The 23024-nt window shown below is 42.3% G+C and overlaps 1 protein-coding gene across 1 annotated transcript in view; it reads right to left on the reverse strand.

Moving 5' to 3' along the window:
- Window positions 1-23024, reverse strand: part of atp8a2 (ATPase phospholipid transporting 8A2) — a 57688-nt gene that overhangs the window by 19766 nt on the left and 14898 nt on the right. Inside the window, exons 8-26 of the mRNA XM_008300737.1 lie at window positions 22932-23005; window positions 22349-22418; window positions 22014-22141; window positions 21684-21795; window positions 21045-21213; window positions 20790-20917; window positions 20616-20693; window positions 20438-20526; window positions 20184-20228; window positions 19906-19981; window positions 19620-19808; window positions 19494-19543; window positions 19329-19398; window positions 19147-19231; window positions 17935-18074; window positions 16315-16453; window positions 15592-15656; window positions 7004-7176; window positions 420-603 (exon numbers count right to left, since the gene is read on the reverse strand). Coding sequence (XP_008298959.1) covers window positions 420-603; window positions 7004-7176; window positions 15592-15656; window positions 16315-16453; window positions 17935-18074; window positions 19147-19231; window positions 19329-19398; window positions 19494-19543; window positions 19620-19808; window positions 19906-19981; window positions 20184-20228; window positions 20438-20526; window positions 20616-20693; window positions 20790-20917; window positions 21045-21213; window positions 21684-21795; window positions 22014-22141; window positions 22349-22418; window positions 22932-23005 — 2064 coding nt within the window. The remainder of the gene's footprint in view (window positions 1-419; window positions 604-7003; window positions 7177-15591; window positions 15657-16314; window positions 16454-17934; window positions 18075-19146; window positions 19232-19328; window positions 19399-19493; window positions 19544-19619; window positions 19809-19905; window positions 19982-20183; window positions 20229-20437; window positions 20527-20615; window positions 20694-20789; window positions 20918-21044; window positions 21214-21683; window positions 21796-22013; window positions 22142-22348; window positions 22419-22931; window positions 23006-23024) is intronic.

Raw genomic sequence — 23024 nt, forward strand, 5'->3', positions numbered from 1 at the left:
AAACACACATTTCTTTGCAACAGTTCGATAATGTGTCGGAGCCTTTTGGAAATTTCTGCGAGTCACAGCACAATAATAGATAGCATTTCCTGTAGCAGCAAAAAATGTTCACATTTTAACAATAAATACAACCATGACCCTATATTTACTAGTTTATATATACACAACAGGAAAATCAATATACTATCAACTGTATTCTATTTCAAATGCTGGTGATGAGCAGCGTGTTTAGATTGAAAATATGATACTTCACTGATCCCTGTCAGTGAATCTTCCTTTCAGTTGTCCCCCTGAGGGAGGGTTAAAGATCAGGATGAGCTGAACAGCCAGCAGGAGGAGACCAATGAGGAGCCTGTAACATTTTTTTGGATGACCCCAGCTACGCATAAATGACCCGTCTATCGCCCGCCTCTGCCCACCTGTGCGATGGAGTAGTCCGAGGAGTTGGTGGCCTGCATGCCCTCGTTGCCGCTGATCCCCACTCCGACGTGAGCCGTCTGGATCATCCCCACGTCGTTGGCGCCGTCGCCGATCGCCAGCGTGATGGCCTTCACGTGTTTCTTCACCATATCCACGATCTCAGACTTCTGCAGCGGAGACACTCTGCGGAAACAACGACAGACAGAGACGGTCTATTGTTATAAAATGCACACAGCTGTCCTTGCTGGGGGAAAAGTAGAAGCAGGGAGATGGAGAGATTAAAGAATATCTCGGGGAAGAAGCAAGAAAGCAAGAAATAAACACAACAGGCATTTAGAATAAAGCCTGGGAAACTAAGAGTGGGAAACAGTTGAAAGGGAAAAAAAAAAAAAGATAAATGAGAGGCTGGCAGAAACACACACGCTGCAGCGCTCTGTTTACTGCTCTTCACCAGGTATTAGGAAACAATGATTCACTGTTCTTCTAATAAGATTCTGTGCAGCCCGCTTGTGATGTGTTTATATCGGTGCGTGTGCACTTATATGAGTTTGTGCATGTGCTCAGGGACCTTCCAGTGGTACTCCACCCTCTTGACCTGTATCACTAATCCTCCGTCTATAACCGGTTCTGTCTCCCTCACAATGGAGGACCGGCGGAGGCTCGATTACAGACTCTTCCCCCGAGGCCGCTGGGAGAGGATGGTGAGACGGCACGCTGCTTTTGCTGAAGTACTGCGCATCTGCTTTTTTTTTTATAGTGCCATGTACATCTGCGGACAAATGAGACAGGCTCCATCTAATGCCACGGGTCCTGTTCCCTCTATTGTACAGGTGTTCTGTTTGGCTTGACTAAAGAGGTCTTGGATGTGGTTTTTCCTCCTAATCCTCCGTTTCCTCCCCCACCTGCCATGAAAGAAGCTGTGCAAGCTTTAGGTTTGTGTGGAGCATTTTTTAAAAAAGGAACTATTGTTTGTTCTAGCCCACCTGAATGTGAATAAAACATAAATAACAATTTATGTACACAAATTAAACTCTGAGGATAAAGGCCCGTTCAGTATCCGCTCGGGAAATGTTGGCTGTATCACTTAAGCCCCTTTCAGACATCTGCATTCTTTTCTGTTAATGTGATGGCAACTGAATGTGTTAGTGTCATGTCTGAATGACTCTGGTCACATTTCCAAAAAAAAAAAGTTTGGGCGGCGATCCTACTGGGTCGGCTCTGGTAACGTTTCCGTATCACTTTCATCACGGCACAAGTCTAAACTGCTTTCTGGTGAATTAATGGATGGGCACACACAAGCGACGGCACTTGGAGAAGCTTTTTTTCCACATTTCAGCACCAATATTGATGAAAAAACAAGCCAGAGAGAGCAAGTGACACAGGGTGCTTTCTCATTCACTTTGCCCAGCAGTTTCATATCTATTAAAAACTGAAATGATCATAAAAATAGAACTTTACTGCTATGAAGACAGATCTGGTCAGATTAACGAGGCTCACCACATGCAATCCAGGTTTTGACCGAACATTAGCAGCAGCTTTTGCTTCCAGCTGTTTGAAGGGGTTATTCCTCTGACTTTATTAAATACCTGCAGCGTCAAACAGCAGCAGGATCCATAAAAGCGAGAGAGCTACGTGCTTTTATTTATGCTTGGCACGACAGCAGTAGCTTTATTAGTTTGTTATAAATCTAAATGATCCCTTATGTGGAGACAGGATCAATCAGGGTGTAGTCAGACTGTGTGCTTTTGTTCACATCAGACAGGTGAGCTGTCAGACGGTTTATGAGCTGCAGTTAAACTGTTAAACACTTGCTGTCCTCAGGTTGAGTCGGCCTATTTTTGTTTTACTGTTGGTACAGTAGTAGTTACACTGTCAGCACACGTGGAAAGAATTTTTACTGTTTAGGAAATCATAAATAAACTACGCTATTAGAGATTTTGACAGTTAAATAAGCTCGCTATTAGTTTAGATTTAGTCTTTTGTTTATTGGTGCATTATTATGCGATATATCAGTTGAAGTTCAGCCCAATATTGGGTGTATGCCGACCGAATACAATGCATCTACTGTGGCGCTCTCCATCACTGCATGTCTGAATGAAGCTGTGAGGAACATTGACGTATAAGTGATCCATGTCTGAATTGAGTTTTGAATAGCAGGTTTCTTTTTTTTCCCCAAGACGCTAAGAGATTTATATCTTCTAGAAGAATTTGTATAGTACCACTTTATTTGTATGGTTTAAAGAGAGGTACACCATATCAGGGAATGTTCATGCTTGGTCGCTAGTGATTTTAGAAGGAGGCTGTGTGTGTGGGAAAAATCCACACGCAGTGTTTATGTTCCAAAAAAAAAAAAGCACACTGGACACAACCACTAAGACTGAATTTATCTTCATCTCTGTTTTCAAAACATGCCTTGTATGGGGAGACACTTTCACTGTGCGTCATTCACATGCACATACTGCAGCTTAAGTGTCATTATAACCTGCAACCTGTACAGAGAAAACAAATATGTCTCCAAAGGTGCAGACATGGGAGAAAACTGACACTGGGGTGGAAGCTGCACAACAAAGCGACACATATTTCCCACAGTACAGGACATGTAGCTGTAGAAATATATACGTACAGGAGGAAACAAAAACATTTTACAGTATCTTAGATGGGATACTTGTGTTTTATATAAAATGTGATGTTCAATCTATCACACATTTATACATGAATCTGCCTCATTTGGAGGTACAGTGGGAGTTTTTCAAAGCCAGCTTCTTGAACAGTTAGCAGAAAGCAGCCAATGGCTGCATCACAAGAGATTAACCAGATATTAAATATTTATATTACATTTCCCTGATTATAGTAATTACACAAGCCTCCGTGATGCATTAGGTGATAGTAATTTCAGTATCAACACTGGACTTACAGTGTTGCTAACACATTAAACATTTCCTAGAAAGAGGAGGCGCCACTTTCACAATGGCTCAGCAGACGTGGTGAATTTCTACCATCGGCGCTCTGACAAGGGCAGCGCAATATTAAATCAAGTGCAGCTGCATTAGCCATCACACGCAAACGGAAGACAGTGTGATTCTTTTATAGAGATATGACAAAATCGAATTATGAGCAGCTGTATGACCCTTCATAAACACACACATCCGACCGGAGCCCACAGGTCCTAAAGATGGTCTATCTTCTATGAATATGTAAGTAGGATCATTTCCTGGTCAAGCTGAAATCACAGAGCTGGGTGGTCTTCATACATTAGGCATGTGCAAAAATCACACATGCACAAACATACACACACACCTCTCACACACACACACCCCCCTACCACGGGATACTTGCAGGGAAAAACCTCAGAGAGAGTTTTGGCCTGTGTAGTCGCTGCTGAAGGATGGGATCAACCCCCGCTCTTTGTTTTTCCTGTTTCTGCATCTGAAGTGTGTCTGCCTGTGCGTCTCTCGGCCTCTGACCACAAATCTCTCTTCATCTCTGCCTCTCTGTCTCACTCTACCTTTCCCCTAAACACTGCTAACAGAGTCTGGGATTGTGTAAAGTGGAGCTGGAAAGATGAAAGGCTCCCAGTGCTCTTCACGGTGGAACTGAGCAGAAAATAAGCAGCCGCTAAGTCCTCCTATAAACAAACGCACAGTGAAGTCAGGAACCCAAGCGTACGAGCGCGCTCGACTCCGCCGCCCCCCCCGAGACACACAAACACGCACGCATTCCCACACTTTGAAACATCACACACGTACAGTAGGTGAGAAATAATCTCGCAGACAGACTTTTAAGTCAAAGCTATGTCTCTTTACCCACAGGAACCTTAAAGTGCCGTGGATGGACGTAACCGCTCATTACATGAATCACGTAGAGCAAACGGTTCCCAGCGTAAGGGTCGGGACCTCCCAAGGGGTCATAGGATACATCTAAGGCGTCATGAGTTGATTACAGGGAAGGAAACACGACTAAATTAACTGTACTACTTCTTTTTTTTTTTTGCTCTAATCTTTGCTTTTTTATATATATATCCTGTTTGGTTTTACCTCATCAGGAATGTAGCAATTATTAAAATTAAAGAGTCTGAGCAGCTCGACTGTTGGTTTAAGCATTCCTTGGAGTTAAATTTTTGTTTTGTACTAAGGGGTCACAGGCAAGGGTGTCTATTTGTTTAAGAACCGGAATGCAACTTTGATGCACGCGCACAGTTAAGTTGTTCATTTCTGTTCCTCCAGTGGCGAGTTTACATACATTAGTCAACTCTAACTGACCACACGATCAAAAGTCAGACTGACGGCACGAATAGTTCATAAAGTCAACAAAAAAAAGGGATGTTAACCCTACCATCTAAAGGATTGTGTCCATGTTGTCTCAGAATCTTCTCAGTCTAGTCACACTGCAAGCCAGCAGCCTAATTAAGCCATTTTTGTTGGCTAGAATTAATACAGATAAATGAGCTATACAGGCACAAATAAGGGCTTCCAGTAAGTTTTTTTTTTGTATTATTATTGCCTTTGTAGCTGTTCCAAAAAAAAATGAAAGGATATTTTCCTGCTTTTTTATCTTTACTAGTTAACATACAGCCTAGCGGAAAAATAATTTAATCCACAGTGCAGCTCAAAGGAAACCGGCAGCTACCAGCAACTTTTAAGGTGGAATGTTTTCACGAATCAATGTCAATATGACAACTCTGACCGTTTGTTTTTGTTGGGTCTCCTCCTGTGTTTTAGTGATGGTTGGATCTTCTAGTGCTTAAAAAAAAAAGTATGTTAATTTTAACCAAATTATGCAAATTGTAAATGTTCTGTTTAGTCACTTGGAGAAAAAAGTGGTGGAAGGTTGTTCTAGAGCACTCTGGCAGCACTACACCTATCAGTTACATGCCCATAGAGGTTTGGACCCACAGAACTACAGCATGAAATACAAATATCAACCAAAATCAATGCTTCATTTATGCATTAAAAAGACAAATATGGCAAGCAGCTGTACAAAAAGTCACAATGTAATCATCTAAAACTTGAAAAAAAGACAGTGATTTACTAGCAGGCAAATCTTGGTATGCGTGGAACAAAGCAGTGCAGGTTAATTTGGTCCACGAGAATTAATTTTCATTACCAAGCTTCAGACAAAGAAAGAAAGAAATGGAGAAATTCAGAGAGCAAACGATGCTCAGAGGATATAAAGAGTGAAGGGTACAGGAAAGGAAGCTGGAGGCTGTTTGCAAGGCCTGTGAGACCTGAGTCCGGATATGGCTCGGATATGCAAGGGAGAGTCGATTACCTCCCTCCTGGCTACGCACACACACATGGGCACACACAAACACACACACAGACAGACAAAAGACAAGTGGAAACTCTTTTGTTTAACATCACAGCTGGTGCTGAGTGGAACATGACCAAAGAAGGGAACATGCAGTAAACATTCTATGAACAGAGTGCACTTTGTATCAATGGAAATGTCTAATGGCAACGTGCATATGTGTGTGTGTCGGTGCCCAGTCCAGTGATCCCATCAGCAAGTGAGTCATGACATTTCCATGCAGCGCGGCGTATTACATTACTCCCGCTGTGCAGCAAGACAGGCTTTCATCATCCTCATTCATTTGCTGACCGTGGGCAACCTGCAACCTTTACAAACTGACGCAAACGCAGGTATGCAAGCCTGCGGATGGACACGCACACGTTCTTTCTTAATCATGCACACAAAGGATGAAGAATCAATCTGTGTGTGCATGTAAGTGTTTGTAAGCATTTTTTAGGTGCAGGACTTGAACTTTTAGTTTCATAAAACTTAACGTGTCTTCACAGCACCTTTACCTGAGCAAGACCATCTGTGTCCAAAAAGAATGAAAGAACCACCAACGAGATAGAAGCACGCAGGTATGTTTTCATCTCTTTGTACCTAGAAGTTCTATCGAAGGTATGTGGCGTGCATGTTTAACCCCAGTTATGTAAAAGTGCACAACAGCAAAAAAAAACAAGGGTGTGTGACCTTGCAGGTACAAATGTTGCATTAAAAACTCTTTAGGGAGCCTTAAATTGTCATTGATGCGGATAAACTCTGGGGCTTTCCCACTACAGCACAATGATCCTCCGTATCTGTTAAAGTGTTTATTGTATAGCATGCTTGTTGTCTTGATGGATTCAAATTCCAGACTTTGTCTAGACTTCTGTCAGGTTGATTCGTTTCAGTTTTTTAGTCACAAGACATAAACTTTTCCCACATTGTCATTTCCTATGAGGTGAGGGCGTGTTTTCATGGGATTATTACCTTTTATGCTACTTTTGTGGGATTTAGAAAATTTTACCAGATTTTTTCCAACAGGATGGATTTTCATCAGACAACCCAGACAAACAGGCATCTTATTTTCATTTTGAATTATTCCGTGAGCTACACCGTGGACAATCTTTGATTAATACATTGTGACGGAACCACGAAGGATGACTTAAACAGTAACTACGTTAAAATATTAAAATGCTTAATGAATTCAGCATACCAAACTTTTCCATCCTTTCTGGACCCGACAATAACCTACAATAAACCCTAAGTTTGATTATGTATGTGTATGTGTGGATGACAAATTAGCTTTCTGTACCGGCAGCAGATGACAGCTTTGCAGGACAACGCCAAGTCAAGGAAGGCCTGGCGGAGCTCGAAGGACAGGGCGTATTTCAGCGTCTGGCCATCGATGATCAGCGCCAGCTCGTTTTCTTTCCTCAGAGAGTCGCCGAGGGATGAACAGTGAGCCGTGAGCGTGGCACGAGTAGCCTGCAAGGAAACACAGAAGGGAGCATTTAGGTTTTTATTTAATTTTTTCCATCAAAAAAAAAAAAAAAAATGACTGTAGTCTCCCCTCCTCAAAACAACAAAGCTTTTACAGACAGCCCTCCATCTTGAAGATCTTTTCTGCAGATATCTCAAATTAGCAACACACTCCCACTGCTTAAGCACATATGAGGAAATGCTTAGTTAGCTTACAGTACAAATTCAACCTCTAACCTCACCACGAAGTGCCAACAGTCTTAAATCTGTTCCCTAAGCAATCATGATTCCAAATCTGACACGGAAAATAGCTCTTCTTCTGACCAAATTTTCAGGTTTCATGCTTTTTGCGGCCTCACAAAGTGGTGAAAATGCAAATCAAACACATCAAAACACACAGACCAATTTGTTGAAAGGTCAAAACCACTGCGAGCAAATGGAAGACACATGCTCCTGGTTGCATAGTCGGCTTTCATCTGGGGGAAACAATCTGCTTCTGTGTACACTAAACAATTAAGAATGCCAACATAAAGTCCGCAGTCGCTCGACATCATCACAACATGCTGATGCTATGAGGACCTGAAGGCACGCTCAACCATGTGATCAAATCTTAAATCTTTCCTTTGAAAAACAGCAGAACATCACAGAGACAAAACTAGTGGAAAAAGGGAAGATAGATTAAAGAGAGAGAGGAAAAAAAAAACGAACTTAGTAGCAAGGTAAAATACATCCTTCACATCTAAGTGTGTCTGTGTTTGTTTAAATGCCAGCTCGCCTGCAGGGCAGTTGTTTGGGGCAGTTTTGATGGAGCTCTTGATAATAGAGGAACAGGGATTAATAGAGAAAATAAACAACCGACTGAGATGTAATGAATTCCATGTGGAGAACCAGACACGCTACAAGCCCACAACCAGACATGAACACATGAACACACACGCACACCTGAATTCTTTTTTTTGTGCACTGACTGAAATGATGACTTCCATGAGATCTCCATGTTACCTGTAAGTTTATAGATATGTATTATCAATAAACAATGTTCAAACAGCGACAACTAAGTCCAAACTCTGACTTCTAGGACTTCTTTATACAAAGGAGATCACCAGGTGGATTCGTATTAAAGCCAATTGAAATCACTCAAACACTAAACACATGGAACAGGAATGTTTTATCCATCAATACTGTTTTATCTAACAAACAGCTCACTAACTCTATCTGGGGACAGTTGTGTTAGTTGTACATGTGGAATTCAGCTTATTCTCATAATAAATGAGGATTGACGTGAAGTGAAATGACCAACAACATGACTTGTTTGTGGAAAGACGGGCAGTACAACCAAACACGCAGTGAGCAGCTCCACCAGTATCCCAACTCTGGACGCAAAAATGAACAAAAATCTGGCGCCGTGAAGAATCTTGTCGGTCTCTCACAGTGGGTTATTGGCGGCCGTCTGACCTGAGAGAATCCAGTGACCCACAGAGAGGCGACCCCTCTGTCCACCGAGCAGCATGTGCACAGCGAGCACGCACACACACGCTCTCATATACATGTATGTAACACAATCACATGAACAATGCAGTCTCTCTTCTTCTTGCCAAATAGCGATGCACACATGCGTACCCTCCACACAATTGTCCCTCCTCTTCCCAAAAATTCCCTGCTCTTGTTTTCTCAGCCTGAGGCTGTGTGTTTTTCTTTGTATGCCGGAATTCCTGTTTGCATTCACCTTTTTCCCCAAACAGAGGAAAGGAAAACAAAAACATAATGAAAGGATTAAAGGAGATTACAGGTTGTCAGAGTCCTGAAACTCAAAGGGGCTATGTGTGTGTGTGTGTGCGTGTGTGTAGTGTGTGTGTTTTTATAGAGGAGTGCAACACGTGCATGCATGTATGAGTGTATGTGTTGGCATGTAAATGCACAGGGGGTTGTGTGGGTGTACATGTAGTGCCTGTGCGAGAGATGGGAATCTGTTTGTCATCACCGAATCATAGGAGGTGGAGAAAAGGCCTCTACAGCATAATACAAAGTAAACCTGTATAAAATTCATTAAAAAAAAAATTAAGTATTCAAGCCTTGTAGAAATTTCTGTGTTGGGTTTGATTCTGTAATTATCTCTAAAATACATGTTGCTAGTTTCACATTCAGATTTGGGTTGCACGACAAATGATTGACTACTGACGGTGTAATGTGCGCTTACGCAATAATCACATCGCAACAAGTGTCATAAGCAGATGAACTCGAACACATCAGTCTATACCTTTTTCCCCGCTTGATACAAGAAAACTCACACAGTCGACAAGATAAGTCTGTCTGACACTGCACAACAAAACGAAAGAGAAACAGGAGAGAAAAGGAAGAATAGATTGCAGTTGTGGGAAATATTTCTGCTACAGAAAGGATGGCATTGACCAAAAACAGGTACTCTGCCAGCAGTAGCTTCTAATTCAATTTAAAATTAAAACTAATTTGGTTGACCACTTAAATTGGCAGCACAAAGCTCTGTATGACGAGTGCAAAGCCAGATCTAAATGCCATCGAAAGCAAAAAACTATTTTGAAACCTTTGGCGATGTTACACTGTATGAAAAAGTATTTAAATGAGTTTTTCCATTTAAAAAAAAAAAGTTGTTTTCTATGCAGATACAGCAGTTTACAGAATTACTCCCATCATTATTGTAGAGCGATTAATTGTGTCCAAATAGAGTTATTCAAGTCATCTGGTAAATTTTTATATTGCTACATACTGCAGAAAAAACAAACATTGAATTGAGATTTTTTTCCCCCTCAGTTTACTCAGGGGAATAGAGTAATATCACAGTTAGTATCTGTGTCTGACATTCACCGTAGCACGAACCAGCGTGAATATCAGGTCATGAAGGCACATTCACACCACGGGGTGCTGGTGCACCACAGCAGGGCCAGTCAAAGCTTTAGTGGTGCTTAAGTCAGCCTGAGATAATAACCAGGCTAAGCTTGAGAAGATTGAAAAGGCAACTGAGGTACAAACACTATTTAGATCTTGAAGCTAAAAGGCAGTCACCTGCGGAGCAGCAAGTCCAGACCAAACTGTATCCTCCTGACAAAAGAATGTTGCATAAGCATGGAAAAAAAATGGCTCACAAGGGTCCACTACGATCTGTTAGCACTTTCTCAAAGAGAGAAAAAAAGCATGAGACAAGGAAGAAAAAAATATGCATTATTATGCAGTTTCTCGCTTTCTCACGCTAAATTACCTCCTATTTTTGGAGGCCGTGGAGGAAAAACCGCTTAATTCTTTGATTGCACCACTTACAATATGACAGATCTCATTAGCAAGCATTTCAGGTTCCAAACTAAATGTTTATTTTTCATACGCATCTGGTCTTGAAGAAAGCAGGAACGTTTCAACACACGGACGCACACATATGCACACACTTTGTAGACCATGTTCACAGGCCCCTCAGCATGGAACTTTATCAGGTTTATATTTGGATCACAAAATGGGCAGGGCATGGAGGCGGTTTGAGATATCACAGGTCACCTTCTCTCATTGCATACTTTACCATAAAATGCATACGTACAAACAAATGCACACGTCTATAAATGAACACAGTGAGGACGGGGGAAGTCAAATGCTGATCCATTCCAGGCCACCCGCTCCAGAAACAGCACAATCACTTGTTCCATCATGACAAATGGATATAGGCAGAGTATAAAATATACAACAAAGCACTAAGCAAGATAAATAGGAGAAGGTACAAAAGAAAAGGTGGAAGGCGAGGAGTGTGAACCAGACTTGGAGAAAGGTTGAAAGACACAGAGGAAGCCTCTGAGTGAAAAGAAGGCGGAGGAAGACATGCTCATTTTTGCAGTGCACATTCTGTCACCAGTGAGATTTAATATACCGTTTAATTATCAGACTGTGCATCTGTGCAAACACCCACATCCTCTGCAGCCTGAGCCAGAAATACACACAACAGGCACACATGTGAGAGGCCTGGTGCTCGACACACGATTGGAAAATTTTTTAAAAATGCCAGGACAACAAAGCATGCAAGTCGAGGCACTACACAATGTGTGGGTCTGTGTTTGTGTGTGTGTGTGTGTGTGTGTGTGTGCATACAAATGATTAATGAGCAGAAGAAAGACGCTGTTTGTCTAAGAGTTGTAGTGCGGGCAGCGTGACGAGGACGAGGGGGGAGATGGTGGGAAAGTTAGATGAAATGTATATTCGGAGCTATCTAGCTGATCAGGGTGACCATGTGCCACTGCATCTTGGGTAAACAGGAGAGCATGACCGATTTAGGCCGATGTAGGCAGATATATCGGTATCCACATATATATCATCTGATATGAAAGCTTGTTTTTGAAGAACACATTGCAGAAAAAGAGGTTTGGGGTAAATTAAAAGTGCTGTTTTTCTAGCAGAGTGCTCTCCGACTTCTTTACTTTCAATCCTCTCAGCCCACATGCAGCAAAACATGGAGCTTTACTGTTAATTAGTTTAAGAAATACATTGCTGGAAACCTGCTGCAAAGTTAAAAAACAATGTCCCCATCTTTAACTGTCTCTGATGATGGGCATCACACTTGTTTGCTACGTCACCGAGCTACAAACCACGTAGCTACGCTCATAGTTTGTCAGTTGAGTGGACGCTGACACACGAGCATCGAAGCCTATTCTATACATAATGACATTAATAGGAGTTTAACTAATGTTAATGTTACATGCATAAACTGTTCAGGAAACCAAACTGTTTCAGTCACTACGTTCACAAAAGCTAAAATTTAAAAAAAAGACTGCTTTTCAACAACAATTGCAGGAGAAAAACTGATCAATCTCGATCAATCGTTCAATCGTCATGTGATGCTCTGATGTCATCACTCCAATTAGCGTGCATACTCAATTATGGTAAATCTTGCCAATGAAGAAGACTAGTTGTGAATGACAGGTTCCCTGCTATTACATGCTGTTAAAATGTGACATTTAATGTCTATCGGTTCTAGAAATCAGTTATTAGTCTTTCTTAACGAACAACAACAACAACAACAACAACAATATATATATATATATATAGGTCAATCCCTTATATATATTTAAAAAATGACCAACATATTAACATCTCGCATCATAAAATCAATACGGTATCAGCATCAGCCCTAAAAATCCAGTACCAGCCGGGTTCCTGTAAACAGCATGATGTGTTTGTGTCACATTTAGATTCTGAGACAGAAATAAGAAGACAAAAAAGGGGACTTTACAGTTTTATGCTGCACATTGACTAAACAGAAGAGGTAGAGATTTGTGTCAGTCTGTGTGTGGCATGTGATCTGAAGGTGACAGATGGCGCTTGTCACAGCTTCAGCGGTCGCAAACCGTTTACCCAGGAGGCATTGCTCACAGGGTTTGTTTTGATGAGGAGGAGCACCAAAAGGAGATCACATTACCACTCACTCATCGCCCTCACATGGCTCAGCCAAATCTCCCCCCATGCCTTTCTCTTTCCAGATTGTCTGTCTCATACATGAAGTACAATAAACACTGCCCCTGCTTTATTCACAAACACACTCTTGTGTTTCCACAAAGATAAACACATATTTTGTTGGCTGTTCCCGCTGTTCTTGACTCTCCGTCGGATGCGCGCACATTTTTTCCTCGGGGTGTGTGGTCGCTTCCTGTGCACAGAGATCGCACTGACAGATGTGGAGTGGAAGGAGATGTGGAACCGAGAACCGGCTCAGAACGAGAGGGGTTGCATCTGCTGCCCGAAGTGGAAAAATGTGGGACAAATTTTTAAAAAATGGGAGCAAGAGGTCAAACTCAAGGAGAGTTGTTCATAAGCAGCTTCTGTTTTAACTCCCGTGCAGGTTACACTCTCAAACAGGCCCACATGCATAACCAGGCCGAGCTGACACGGGTTATTTTAAGTGTTGCGCTGAAGATGGTGTGGCTTTCATCTACATCGGTCATAACTGGAGCGCTTTGAAGTCGCCCTGACAGACAAGTGTGACTGACACCTCGCATGAGAGCGTTTCTCCTCTCGTCCAAATTTAAATCCAGATTTTCAACGTATGACTTATTATTCAGCTGTTTATGGGAGCCGTAAACAGGGATGATGATAAAGGATGCCGCCTCGTCTCGTGTTTGCTGCGTTGCATCTCCAGCCACTTGAAAGTGCGCTTGTTCTGCAAACACTCGGAGCACTAAAGCGCACTGTAGATCATGTACTCATCACAACAAAAGGTCCGCTCATGACCCTTCGTTTATGTTTCGTGTTAAGCAGCTGCGCCTCACAGCTTTCCTGTATCAGTGTGTGATCTCCATTTATGACCTGCAGCCAACAAAAATGTGTTCGTACAACCACTTTACAAGAGCCCTTTGAACTATACCAGTTTTTTTTTTTTTAATCGGGAAAATATCTTTTCACTCTGGAGTGAGATGTCACCTTTTGTCTTTTCTCCTCTATACAGGAAAGTTAGAACCAGCCCCCCCTCAGAGCTGCTGAATGTTCAAATGCTTGTTGAAGGACACATCAGCAGGGTGGATGGTCCCCGTTTTAGTGATCTGAGGCCAAGATTTCCAGCTGAAAGATGGATTTCCTACCAAGTTGTTGTAAATTGCTGCTACATTAAATCTATGGAAAGTCTGCATAAGGAAACCGTAAAACTGAATCGCATAGATTCATCTTAAGGATAATTCCAGTCATCATGAGCCATTTCCTTTCAAAAATACCCTGTGGACTTGTACATGCTATTATCAGAGAACTAGCTTTTACCTCATCACTTTCGTTCAGCTCTTGTTGATACAAAGATTCGTCTGAAAAATGTACAATTTCGAAGTTTGCTCGATCAGCTCAGCGACATCAACCCACTACCCTAACCGCAGTCTTATTTTGTTTATACTGCCAGTCCTATCTTTAGACAGCACCTCTCAGCGATGGTTCATGGTTACCTTCCCCTGCCTCATTTCAAGTCACTCAGCTGTACATGAGATTTTTTTTTCCCTGCCTGAAAATAGTTCCGAAGCAAAGGATTAGAAAGTTTTCTTTTCTGGCATGTAGGTGCAAAAAAATCTGACGATAACAAAAACATCTGTCTTATGTGTCATTTATGTTTAGATCCCTGTGGAGCTATTTTCCAAGGAAGATGGGATTAACATTCACTTTGTCTGCAAGTTAGAGTGCAAAGACAAGAATTTCAAATACGTATAAATGGCAGGATGTTATCATAAACGAAGTGAATGTTTCATCCTGTGAGTGAAGCTACGCTGGCCAGACAACAATCACACTGTATTCGATCAAACACAACAGAAAGGCTGCTAGAAAACCAAATTAACATTGACCTGTTTACAGTGTTAACTACATAGGCTTTCACCCTTATATGCTAATTGTATAAGCGACGCTCAGTCTAATGTGCGCTTATTGCTTTAACATTATATGTTCACCCAATTCAACTCAATGTACTCAGCGTCTAAGTGGCTTTGCATGCTTTCTGGCTTTTCACCAGCAGTTCCCAAACTCCGGGAGCCTCCAGACCTTCACTTTGATAAGTGTGAAAGAGCACAATTTCCCAGCCAGCCCTTTTACTAAAATTAGACATAATACGAGAATGCTGATCATGCTGCAGACTAATAAAATTATTCTGCAAGCTCCCTCACAAGCTCCATGTGATGTTCAGCGTAAACATAGATGTGTCTCCATCAAGGTTTAACGCACACTTTGGGCCTACAAACCCGCACTCGCACACATGGCCATAAACAAATACACACAAGCACACACGCGGTGTTTATGCTCAAAATTTATGAGGCATAATCTCCCCACATCTCACATATAAACAAACTCGGTAAAAAAGTGAACACACTGTGATCGTCTGTGTGCGAGCGCGCATGTGGGAGACTGGGAGGCTGTGTGAACGACACAGAGACACATGACAGACGCACAAAGACACATGACAGCAATCAGGCCACTTTAGCAAAGCCGTCACACATGAAACCTGATGCACAGAACACAGAACTGGGGTAAACAAAATCTAATCAAGTGATAAAGAATGTTTCAGATCTCCCCATAATTTGCAATACAAAGAGACTGAACATATATAAAATGAGCTGCTGGCATTAAACTAAAAATAGGTTCGATAAAGAGTGTGAAGGCAATGCGAGGCCACTGAGAGAGGTGACAGTTCAGTGCTTGTCTCATTTCATCCCTTTCTCTAAAGGGGGACACCAGAGACTTTAATTACCTGCACCTGTGAGCACACAAAGAGCCCCACCCACCAATCTGGCGGCGGACCACACCTTAGTTCCCACGGTAACCCGCTCAGGACCCCGCCACATAACCCCTTCTCTCCTGTACGCACACAAAAAGCGGCGACACTGTACGCAGACGTGAATAAGGAGGTCAGCAGGAGGAGGAGGAGGAGGAGGAGGAAGAGGATGGTCTACTCACATCCAGAGAGTCCTCGTTGACGATGATGAGGGACATGCCGTGTGTCACCAGGCGACAGGAGTAACCTGAGAAACAGAAAGGGGGATGGGGATGAGATTACATCTACTCAAACCCAAAACACAGGTGAAAAACTTGTCACAGGCATGAGTGAAATGACAAAATCCTGCCTCACACATAGCAATCTAAACCCGCCTTGTATCCCCGCAGTACTCTGCTATTCACACTTCAACTGTATCACGTACTAATTAAATACAGAAGAAAAAAAAAAAGATAACAGACAATTATTTTAAAGCTAATACAGCTGTGGTGGATCAGGATGTTGGCTAATGCAGGATATCATTTCACTCGCACACAGCTGTGTGAAAAATGAAAAACGGGATCTGCGCGCTGCAGTCTCCGAGGATTTCGCAGCTTTTAAACTAAGAGCGACAAGTGTCTGCTCAGATTTAGTTTTTCCAAGTCTTGTTTTTCTTGGACATCTGCCACCGGCTTCCTCCTCAACTGCCAAGAAACCGAACACGCTCGTGTCACTGCAGTCCCCCCCCCCCGTACCACGGCTACACCGGCCACTGGCACAATTCACTTAGAGAATGGAGGCATGTCAGGCATCTCACAGCCAACATAATGCCTCCTATTCTTCCAGCCATGATTTAATTAACTCCACAACTGCTCCCACTCTTTCGCAGGATTGGCATAAGTGTTATTCAAATGCTTTCCGCTCACCTATGTTGATGGCAGTCTCCTGCTTGTCTCCGGTGAGCACCCAGATCTTGATGTCAGCCCTCATCAGAGTGGCGATTGTTTCTGGCACGCCCGCCTGGAGACGGTCCTCTATAGCTGTAGCACCCAGCAGCATCAAGTTCTGTTGGAGGGACAGAAGAGGAAGAAAGAATTTGACATGTAACCTCCAAAAAGTGAGCAAAAGCCAAAAAAAAAAAAGCGGCACAAACTAGATAACCGTATTTAAGCTACAAGTTCAGCTGGACATCCCAAGCCTGTATGTGAGGACTCTTTCTCTCCGGAGAGCATCATCCACATCTAATTTGAGGATGAGAGCGATGCCAGCAGATTCAATCCAGTTGGTAAAGCACCTCATTTTGAACCTCTGTACCAACTCTGTTTCTTCGTGCCAAGAAGTAACCCATTACCTCCCCCCCACCACCACCTCCCCCTGCTTTAATTTGTTCAGCATTTAAATGCATGTGTACCCTCATTAGACACACTTGGACACACACACAAACAGACACACAAGTTAACACTACTGTGTTGTTGACTCCAGTTTTATGGGGCTTTTGGCAGGCTGGTGCAGGTAATTACCCTTGTGGTCTCCCAGTCAGAGCTCCCCTCCTCCTCCTCATCCTGCTGCTTCCTCTTTTTTTTTGTACCTCCTCACTTACTTTTTCTCACCTCGAATCTCTCCTTGAAATTCTTGGTTTCCACACTTATCACTTCAGCTCTTGACTGAAATCTCCACTATCCTGCAGCTTAATTTTGTCAAAACGTGACGTGCAAAATGCTCTGCCTTCACACAAAGACCAGTATATGTGTTTACATCATGATAAAATACAAATAATTCACACAGTAAAAGGTAAATCTTAACTGTGTAATGCAATTCAGGGATGAGTAATGAAGCGGGACCATAGTTGGCCCCAAGTTTGGAGTCTGTGGAGTCACTCTGCCACCTGCTGGCAACCGAGCAATGTGTGTTTGTCAGCGTGCGAGTTCAATTTCAAACGACTCCATCAGTACATCTATTCAATTTAATGTTTGCTACAAAAAGAAATTTCAGTAAAATAAATTTGTCCACTTCAGAACATTGACCTATCAGTCACTGGGATTGTAAACTATTTATCACAAGGTCCATTTTTTTCTTTTAAAGATATTTTTTGGGGCTTTTCTGCCTTTAATGTATAGGACCGTGAAAGAGGAACACGGGGAGGAGAGTCGAGAAAGGACAGCAGCAAATGAGCCACTGGCTGGAATCGAACTGCAGCCGCTGCGTCAGGGACTATAGCCCCTGTACATGGGTCGCCTGCCCAACCTGTTGAGCTATCCAGGCGCCCACAAGGTCCATTTTTTGACATTTTCGATTACTATTTAGTGATTTTCCATCATAACATAAATAAATACTAACACTACAACAACTCGAACCATGTCGTGATTCCCATGTCAATACTAACCCACATTGTCAAACACAAAATACAGACAACAGCCCAAAAACATACCTTGAAATACACAAAAAGACGTACCTAATTAGATTTTAAGATTCCAGGCTCTTTGTTTTCACCAAGACATGAGGTCAAAAGTCACCATTATATCACGATTGATAAAGGGCGTGCTTACCTTTTCCAGTAGCTCATAAACCTCCTCTAGTTTCTGAGCGCGGTCTTTGAGTACGATGCTGACACGATTGTATTCCTTCAGCCATTCCTGATAAGCCCCTTCTTCCAGGTCCACGTACGCGAAGCACAGCGTCCTCAAACCTGAGAGGAAGGAGGGAGGAGGAGATGATCAAACACTGCCGTCATAGAGGAGAAATAGTTGTTTTCAAGTGTGAATAAACAGTCCAATGCTTTTTTTTTTTTTTTATCGGGAGGCTAAGACGCATAAAGGAGGGAGAAAACCCAGCAAAGGTGGTTCTGATTGATGGTATTTAATTATCAACCAGAGGAAGGACCAAGTGATTCCCAAATTCTAAAGTTGTATGTAAAGTTTTAAGCCAAAGTCTGGTAATAATTCATTCTTAATCCACCCATCCAATGAGACAGACTCATTCTTAATGAAGTATGAAATCCAATAACAGTACATCTATTGGCTACAGGCTAAAGGCTAACTGGTTGGATGTGCTACTGGACATATCCAGTGTAACCTTCTGCTTAACATTGCAGCTAGAAATCTTTCAGGTGATGACTAAGTGAAGTCATGAGTCAATACTGCTGAAGTCAGCATCAGGTTGCAGGATGCTTCTTTGTCATTTTTGTCAAGTTACACCCAATATCATGAAATCTGTGGCTTAAAGCTGGGATAAGCAGTTTTATTTTTTGGCATCATTGCACAAAAAATCCTCAATATCCTCTCGATATATTATAATTTAAGTAATCTAAGAGAAATGTCTGCACCTCCTCCTGGCTCTGTGATGAAGGACTTCATCCAATCACAGAGCCTTTGACATAGATCCCATAAAAGTATAAAAGCAGCAAAGCTCCCTGCTGAAATAGGACGTGACCCAGTGGCATAAACAGAGGCTTCTACTCAGGAGACTGGAGACTGAATCCCATGTGGAGTCATGTGCATATTCCTATGCTTTGCTGGTGGGAGGGACAGCAGGACAGTATTTTCCAAATTCTAGTGTTTTTTTTTTCCAGCATTCTGCCTACTGTAGTTTTAAACCTATATTTCTATAGTTCTTATGCGTGAAAAAAAATAAAAAATATGGGCAAACCAAAGCTAGAGATGAGCTCATGCGATTACATAAAGTGAATCGGTACTGAAATAAACAGAGAGAAAGACAGATATTCACCAAACAGTGTCGGATCCCTTCTTTTTCCTTCTTACCTTCAGTGGCAAACTGTTCCAGATGAGCAACAGTTAAGTCTTTGTACTGAGACGCCTCCGTCAGGCGGTCAAAAATAACATTATCCTGCAAGAAAAAGAAGAAAAAAGAAATTCGGCATGCAATGAAAAATACGGCAGGATGTTTGGAGGGTTGACTAATGCTGATGATGAGATAAACATACAGCTCCTTTGCAGTACAGCCGTAGCTTCCCGCTGGGCGTCCTGACCACCACAGACATGCGTTTGCGGTTACTGTGAAGAAATCGGTGGATTTAGTTTCAACACGCAACAGTCATCTTTCAAAAGGTTATTTACTGGCTGAGAAGAGCATTAACGAGGAGGATTACCTGGAAAACTCCAGTACATTTAGGAGTTCATAGCTCATCTCTTTTCCTCTCTGAAATACACAGAAAAAAAACGTCAACTCCAGCCCCAAAAAGCAGCTGTGATTCCAGAGAAATGTGTGCACTTACGGCGTCAATGATGACTGAGTGTGGGGTCCGAGCAGTGAAGACGAAGCCGAGGCCTTTGGCTCCTTTGACCAGCGCGCCTTCGTCAGGCGAGGAGGCCTGGTAGATGATCTGGTTTTCCTCCCTCTCTGGTACCACCGTGTGGCAAACCGCCATCATTGTCAGGAACTCGCAGATCTGAGGTGACGTAGGCTGAACACACACATACAACCAGAGTGGATGTTGTTTTAAACAGCTGCCTCCAATAGCTTCAAATAGAGAATCTGGAAGAAGCCTCTGAGACACCTACATGATCCTTTTCAATGTTTTGAATGAGAGTTGGGTCGTCGAACTCTGTGGAGTTGTTGCTGCTGGACGGAAGATTGCTGCGAGGCAAAAAACAACACATGAGAGGACTTATCTTGAGCAGAAAACAAAATCGTGGAGTTTAAATACAATTGCAAGCTGAAATAGACACAGTTTGTCTATGACTCTAAGGAAATTCATTTCAGAAAACATGCAAAGCCGAACATGAACAAAAATCTATTAGAAAAGGATAGGCAGATGAGAAGAGCGGCGGTCACTAACCTGAAGTCCTCCATTGAACGATCACAGTCAAGATCAGGGAAGTGGCTGCAGTTATGCATGAGGTTGAATTGCAGAAGGAATTAGGTCATTGGAGCAGGCATGCAAGAGTTGAATCAACTGAACAAGAGCTAATCAGTTAGTCTGAAATATGAATTAGTTGAACAGTAAGTGTATCTGGTGGAAGTCTGAGCACTTTTAGTGGGATGCTAAGAACTAAAAGGTAAGAAATATTTTTTTAAAAAGAGATGACTGACCCGTATGTAATTCCTGCAATGGTGCACTTCTTAAAGTGCATGACGTTACAGGTGAGAGTTCCTGTCTTGTCAGAAAACAGGTACTTCACCTGGAAAATACAAAGATGGTCAGCAAATACACAGGTAGCACTGTTTTCTAATCTATATTCAGTGATTAAGTGGAGTGTTAGGAACCGACCTGGCCCAGTTCCTCATTAAGATTGGATGTTCGAGCCATTGCCGGCGTGTCCGTCTCTGAGTAGTACATCTCCACATCCTGGGGAAAAAAACATAACACAACCAAAGCCATCATGAATATTTGACCAGTTGCACTTTATACATATGTGCATTACAAAATGGAGATGCTTCGTACCCAGTTGATGAAGAGCGCCTGCGTGAACTTAACCACCTCCAGAGTGACCAGCAGGCTGATGGGGATCAGGTTGTTGTACAGGATGATAAACGTCAGCAGGTTATACGCAAAGTTTGTGGAGATGTCACCTGATGTCAGACACACACAAAATTCACTTATTTAGTATCCATCAACTGTGTATACATGCAAATGCTTCTTTACCATTGTACTTAAGCTGCAGGTCAGGAAGTGTGGTGTATTTTTACATGTTCTTACCGGCTCGTGACAGGTACCAGCAGGCGTCTTCTGTGTGTTCTTTGTTCCAGATGGCAGCGCCCACAGAGCTGACCAGCGCCATGACCAGCAGGATGCCAAACAGGACGAGGATCTGCATGTTGGTGACCCGCTCCACATTAGAACGCTTCAGCGGCGCCTTGGTGGAGTTCTAGGAGGTGAAACAAGCGAGAAATAAACACCGTTTAAATGAGTTGCAATGCTGTCTCTGTAGGGGGAAAAAAGCCCAGCCGTAGAACCTTTAATCTCTTCCTTTTAACTAATTTAATTAGTCATAGTCATTTGTCAGTTAGACAAACAGTTACACAAATTTGTTATTAAAAAGATTTCCATCAGTGTGCGTGGATTACAATGTGTGAGCGATCCAAACACAAAAAAAGCCCTGGGACTGAAGAATATTTCCTCCTCGGGTTGGATGCGCTCCCAGTTATGAATGTGTCACAGAGTGCAGTTAATTAACGTCTCTTAACTTGTACAATAAGGGTTACAAAGAAGAAGGGCTTTTAATTATAAAACAATAGGAAATTCACTGCCAAATGGCTCATTCTGTTCAACATTAGAAGCAAGGATTTTCATGCATCATACACAGTGTACTGGCTTAAGAACAAACACTGGGTTTACCTGCATCAGCTTGGAGTCATGGCCGGTGTAGACGATGATTCCTACAACCCACTGGGTGTTCCTGAGCTGAGCGCCGCGCAGCAACACCTGGTCTGGACCCAGAGGAGCTGGACTGAGGAAAAAGAGAGGTGATAAGCTGGTAAATAGAGGTAGATTTCTGAAGTTTAGATTTATTTTATACATGGGGTTTTACATGGGCAATAGCGCTGTGTTTCAGTCTATGATGACTAAACTTTGCAGTTAATCCATGATTCACATGCATGAACCAGTTCATTGCACCACTAACTGCTACTGTTATCAAAGTGTTGAAAAAGTGTGTGTGTGGCTCACATCTGGTTCTCTAGCCGCAGAGTGCCGTTGAAGTCATACAGGTGTCTGTTGGGGCCTTCGCACTCCAAACAGCCGGACATCGCCATCAAATCCTCCAGAGTCTGAAGTCCGGCTGTGAGTGAGAGACCCTGGAGAAAACACAGTTAACGATGAGTAAAGTGAAGGAAGGTTTATTGAGGGAGCACATCATTGGAAAGCAACGTTCATAAACACAAATCAGACCAAAACCAGAGCTACAAAGACAGCAAAAAGTACAAGAAACACAATCAGGATGGAAAGCCCAACTGAGTGCAGAATCCATGCACTGAGAAATCTGGTAAGCAGAGTTTTTGTACCTGTCTGATCTTCAGGTTGGTTTCTCCATCCAGGTTAGAGGTCTCAGTGTAACACATGGCCTGTGGCTCACTGTGGAGACAAAGGCAGAGCTGAAAATGACTGTTTCATCAATTTACAGTGGAAACCAATCAATGACAGCTTAGAATATGAAATAATCAATTTAGGGAATTATTTTAAAATACTTATGTGCAATCATTACAGTTATTAGTATGAAGCATTTGCAAGTTAGCGCTTCCTGCATAAGAACATTTGCTTGATTTACGTCATTTCAAACCATTTCAAATTGAGCGTTTTAGATATTTTTTTGGACTATTGACCAATTTTAACATAAAACTTTGTGCACCAGTAATTTAAAGTAAGACTTCATCATTGTTTTTCCATTTTAAATGAAAATCAGTTATCAAAATTAAAAGTAAATTGTTTTCCATTCGTATAAATAATGATTAGTGGCAGCCCTTAAAAGTAGTGTGAGACAAACGATTAGAGTACACTGTTCATTGTTAAGGGACACTTATTACGAGACAAACTCACACAAATTTATGTACAAGCACACACACACGCACACACACAACAGAGTCTGACCTGGAGGACACTATAACCATGTCAGCTGGAAGGTGCTGGCCATTGGTCACCTTCACTATGTCGCCTACTGCCACCTTGTGGGCAGGATGCAGC

This window comes from Stegastes partitus, unplaced genomic scaffold, assembly GCF_000690725.1.
Source record: "Stegastes partitus isolate 25-593 unplaced genomic scaffold, Stegastes_partitus-1.0.2 Scaffold1580, whole genome shotgun sequence".
NCBI lineage: Eukaryota > Metazoa > Chordata > Actinopteri > Pomacentridae > Stegastes > Stegastes partitus.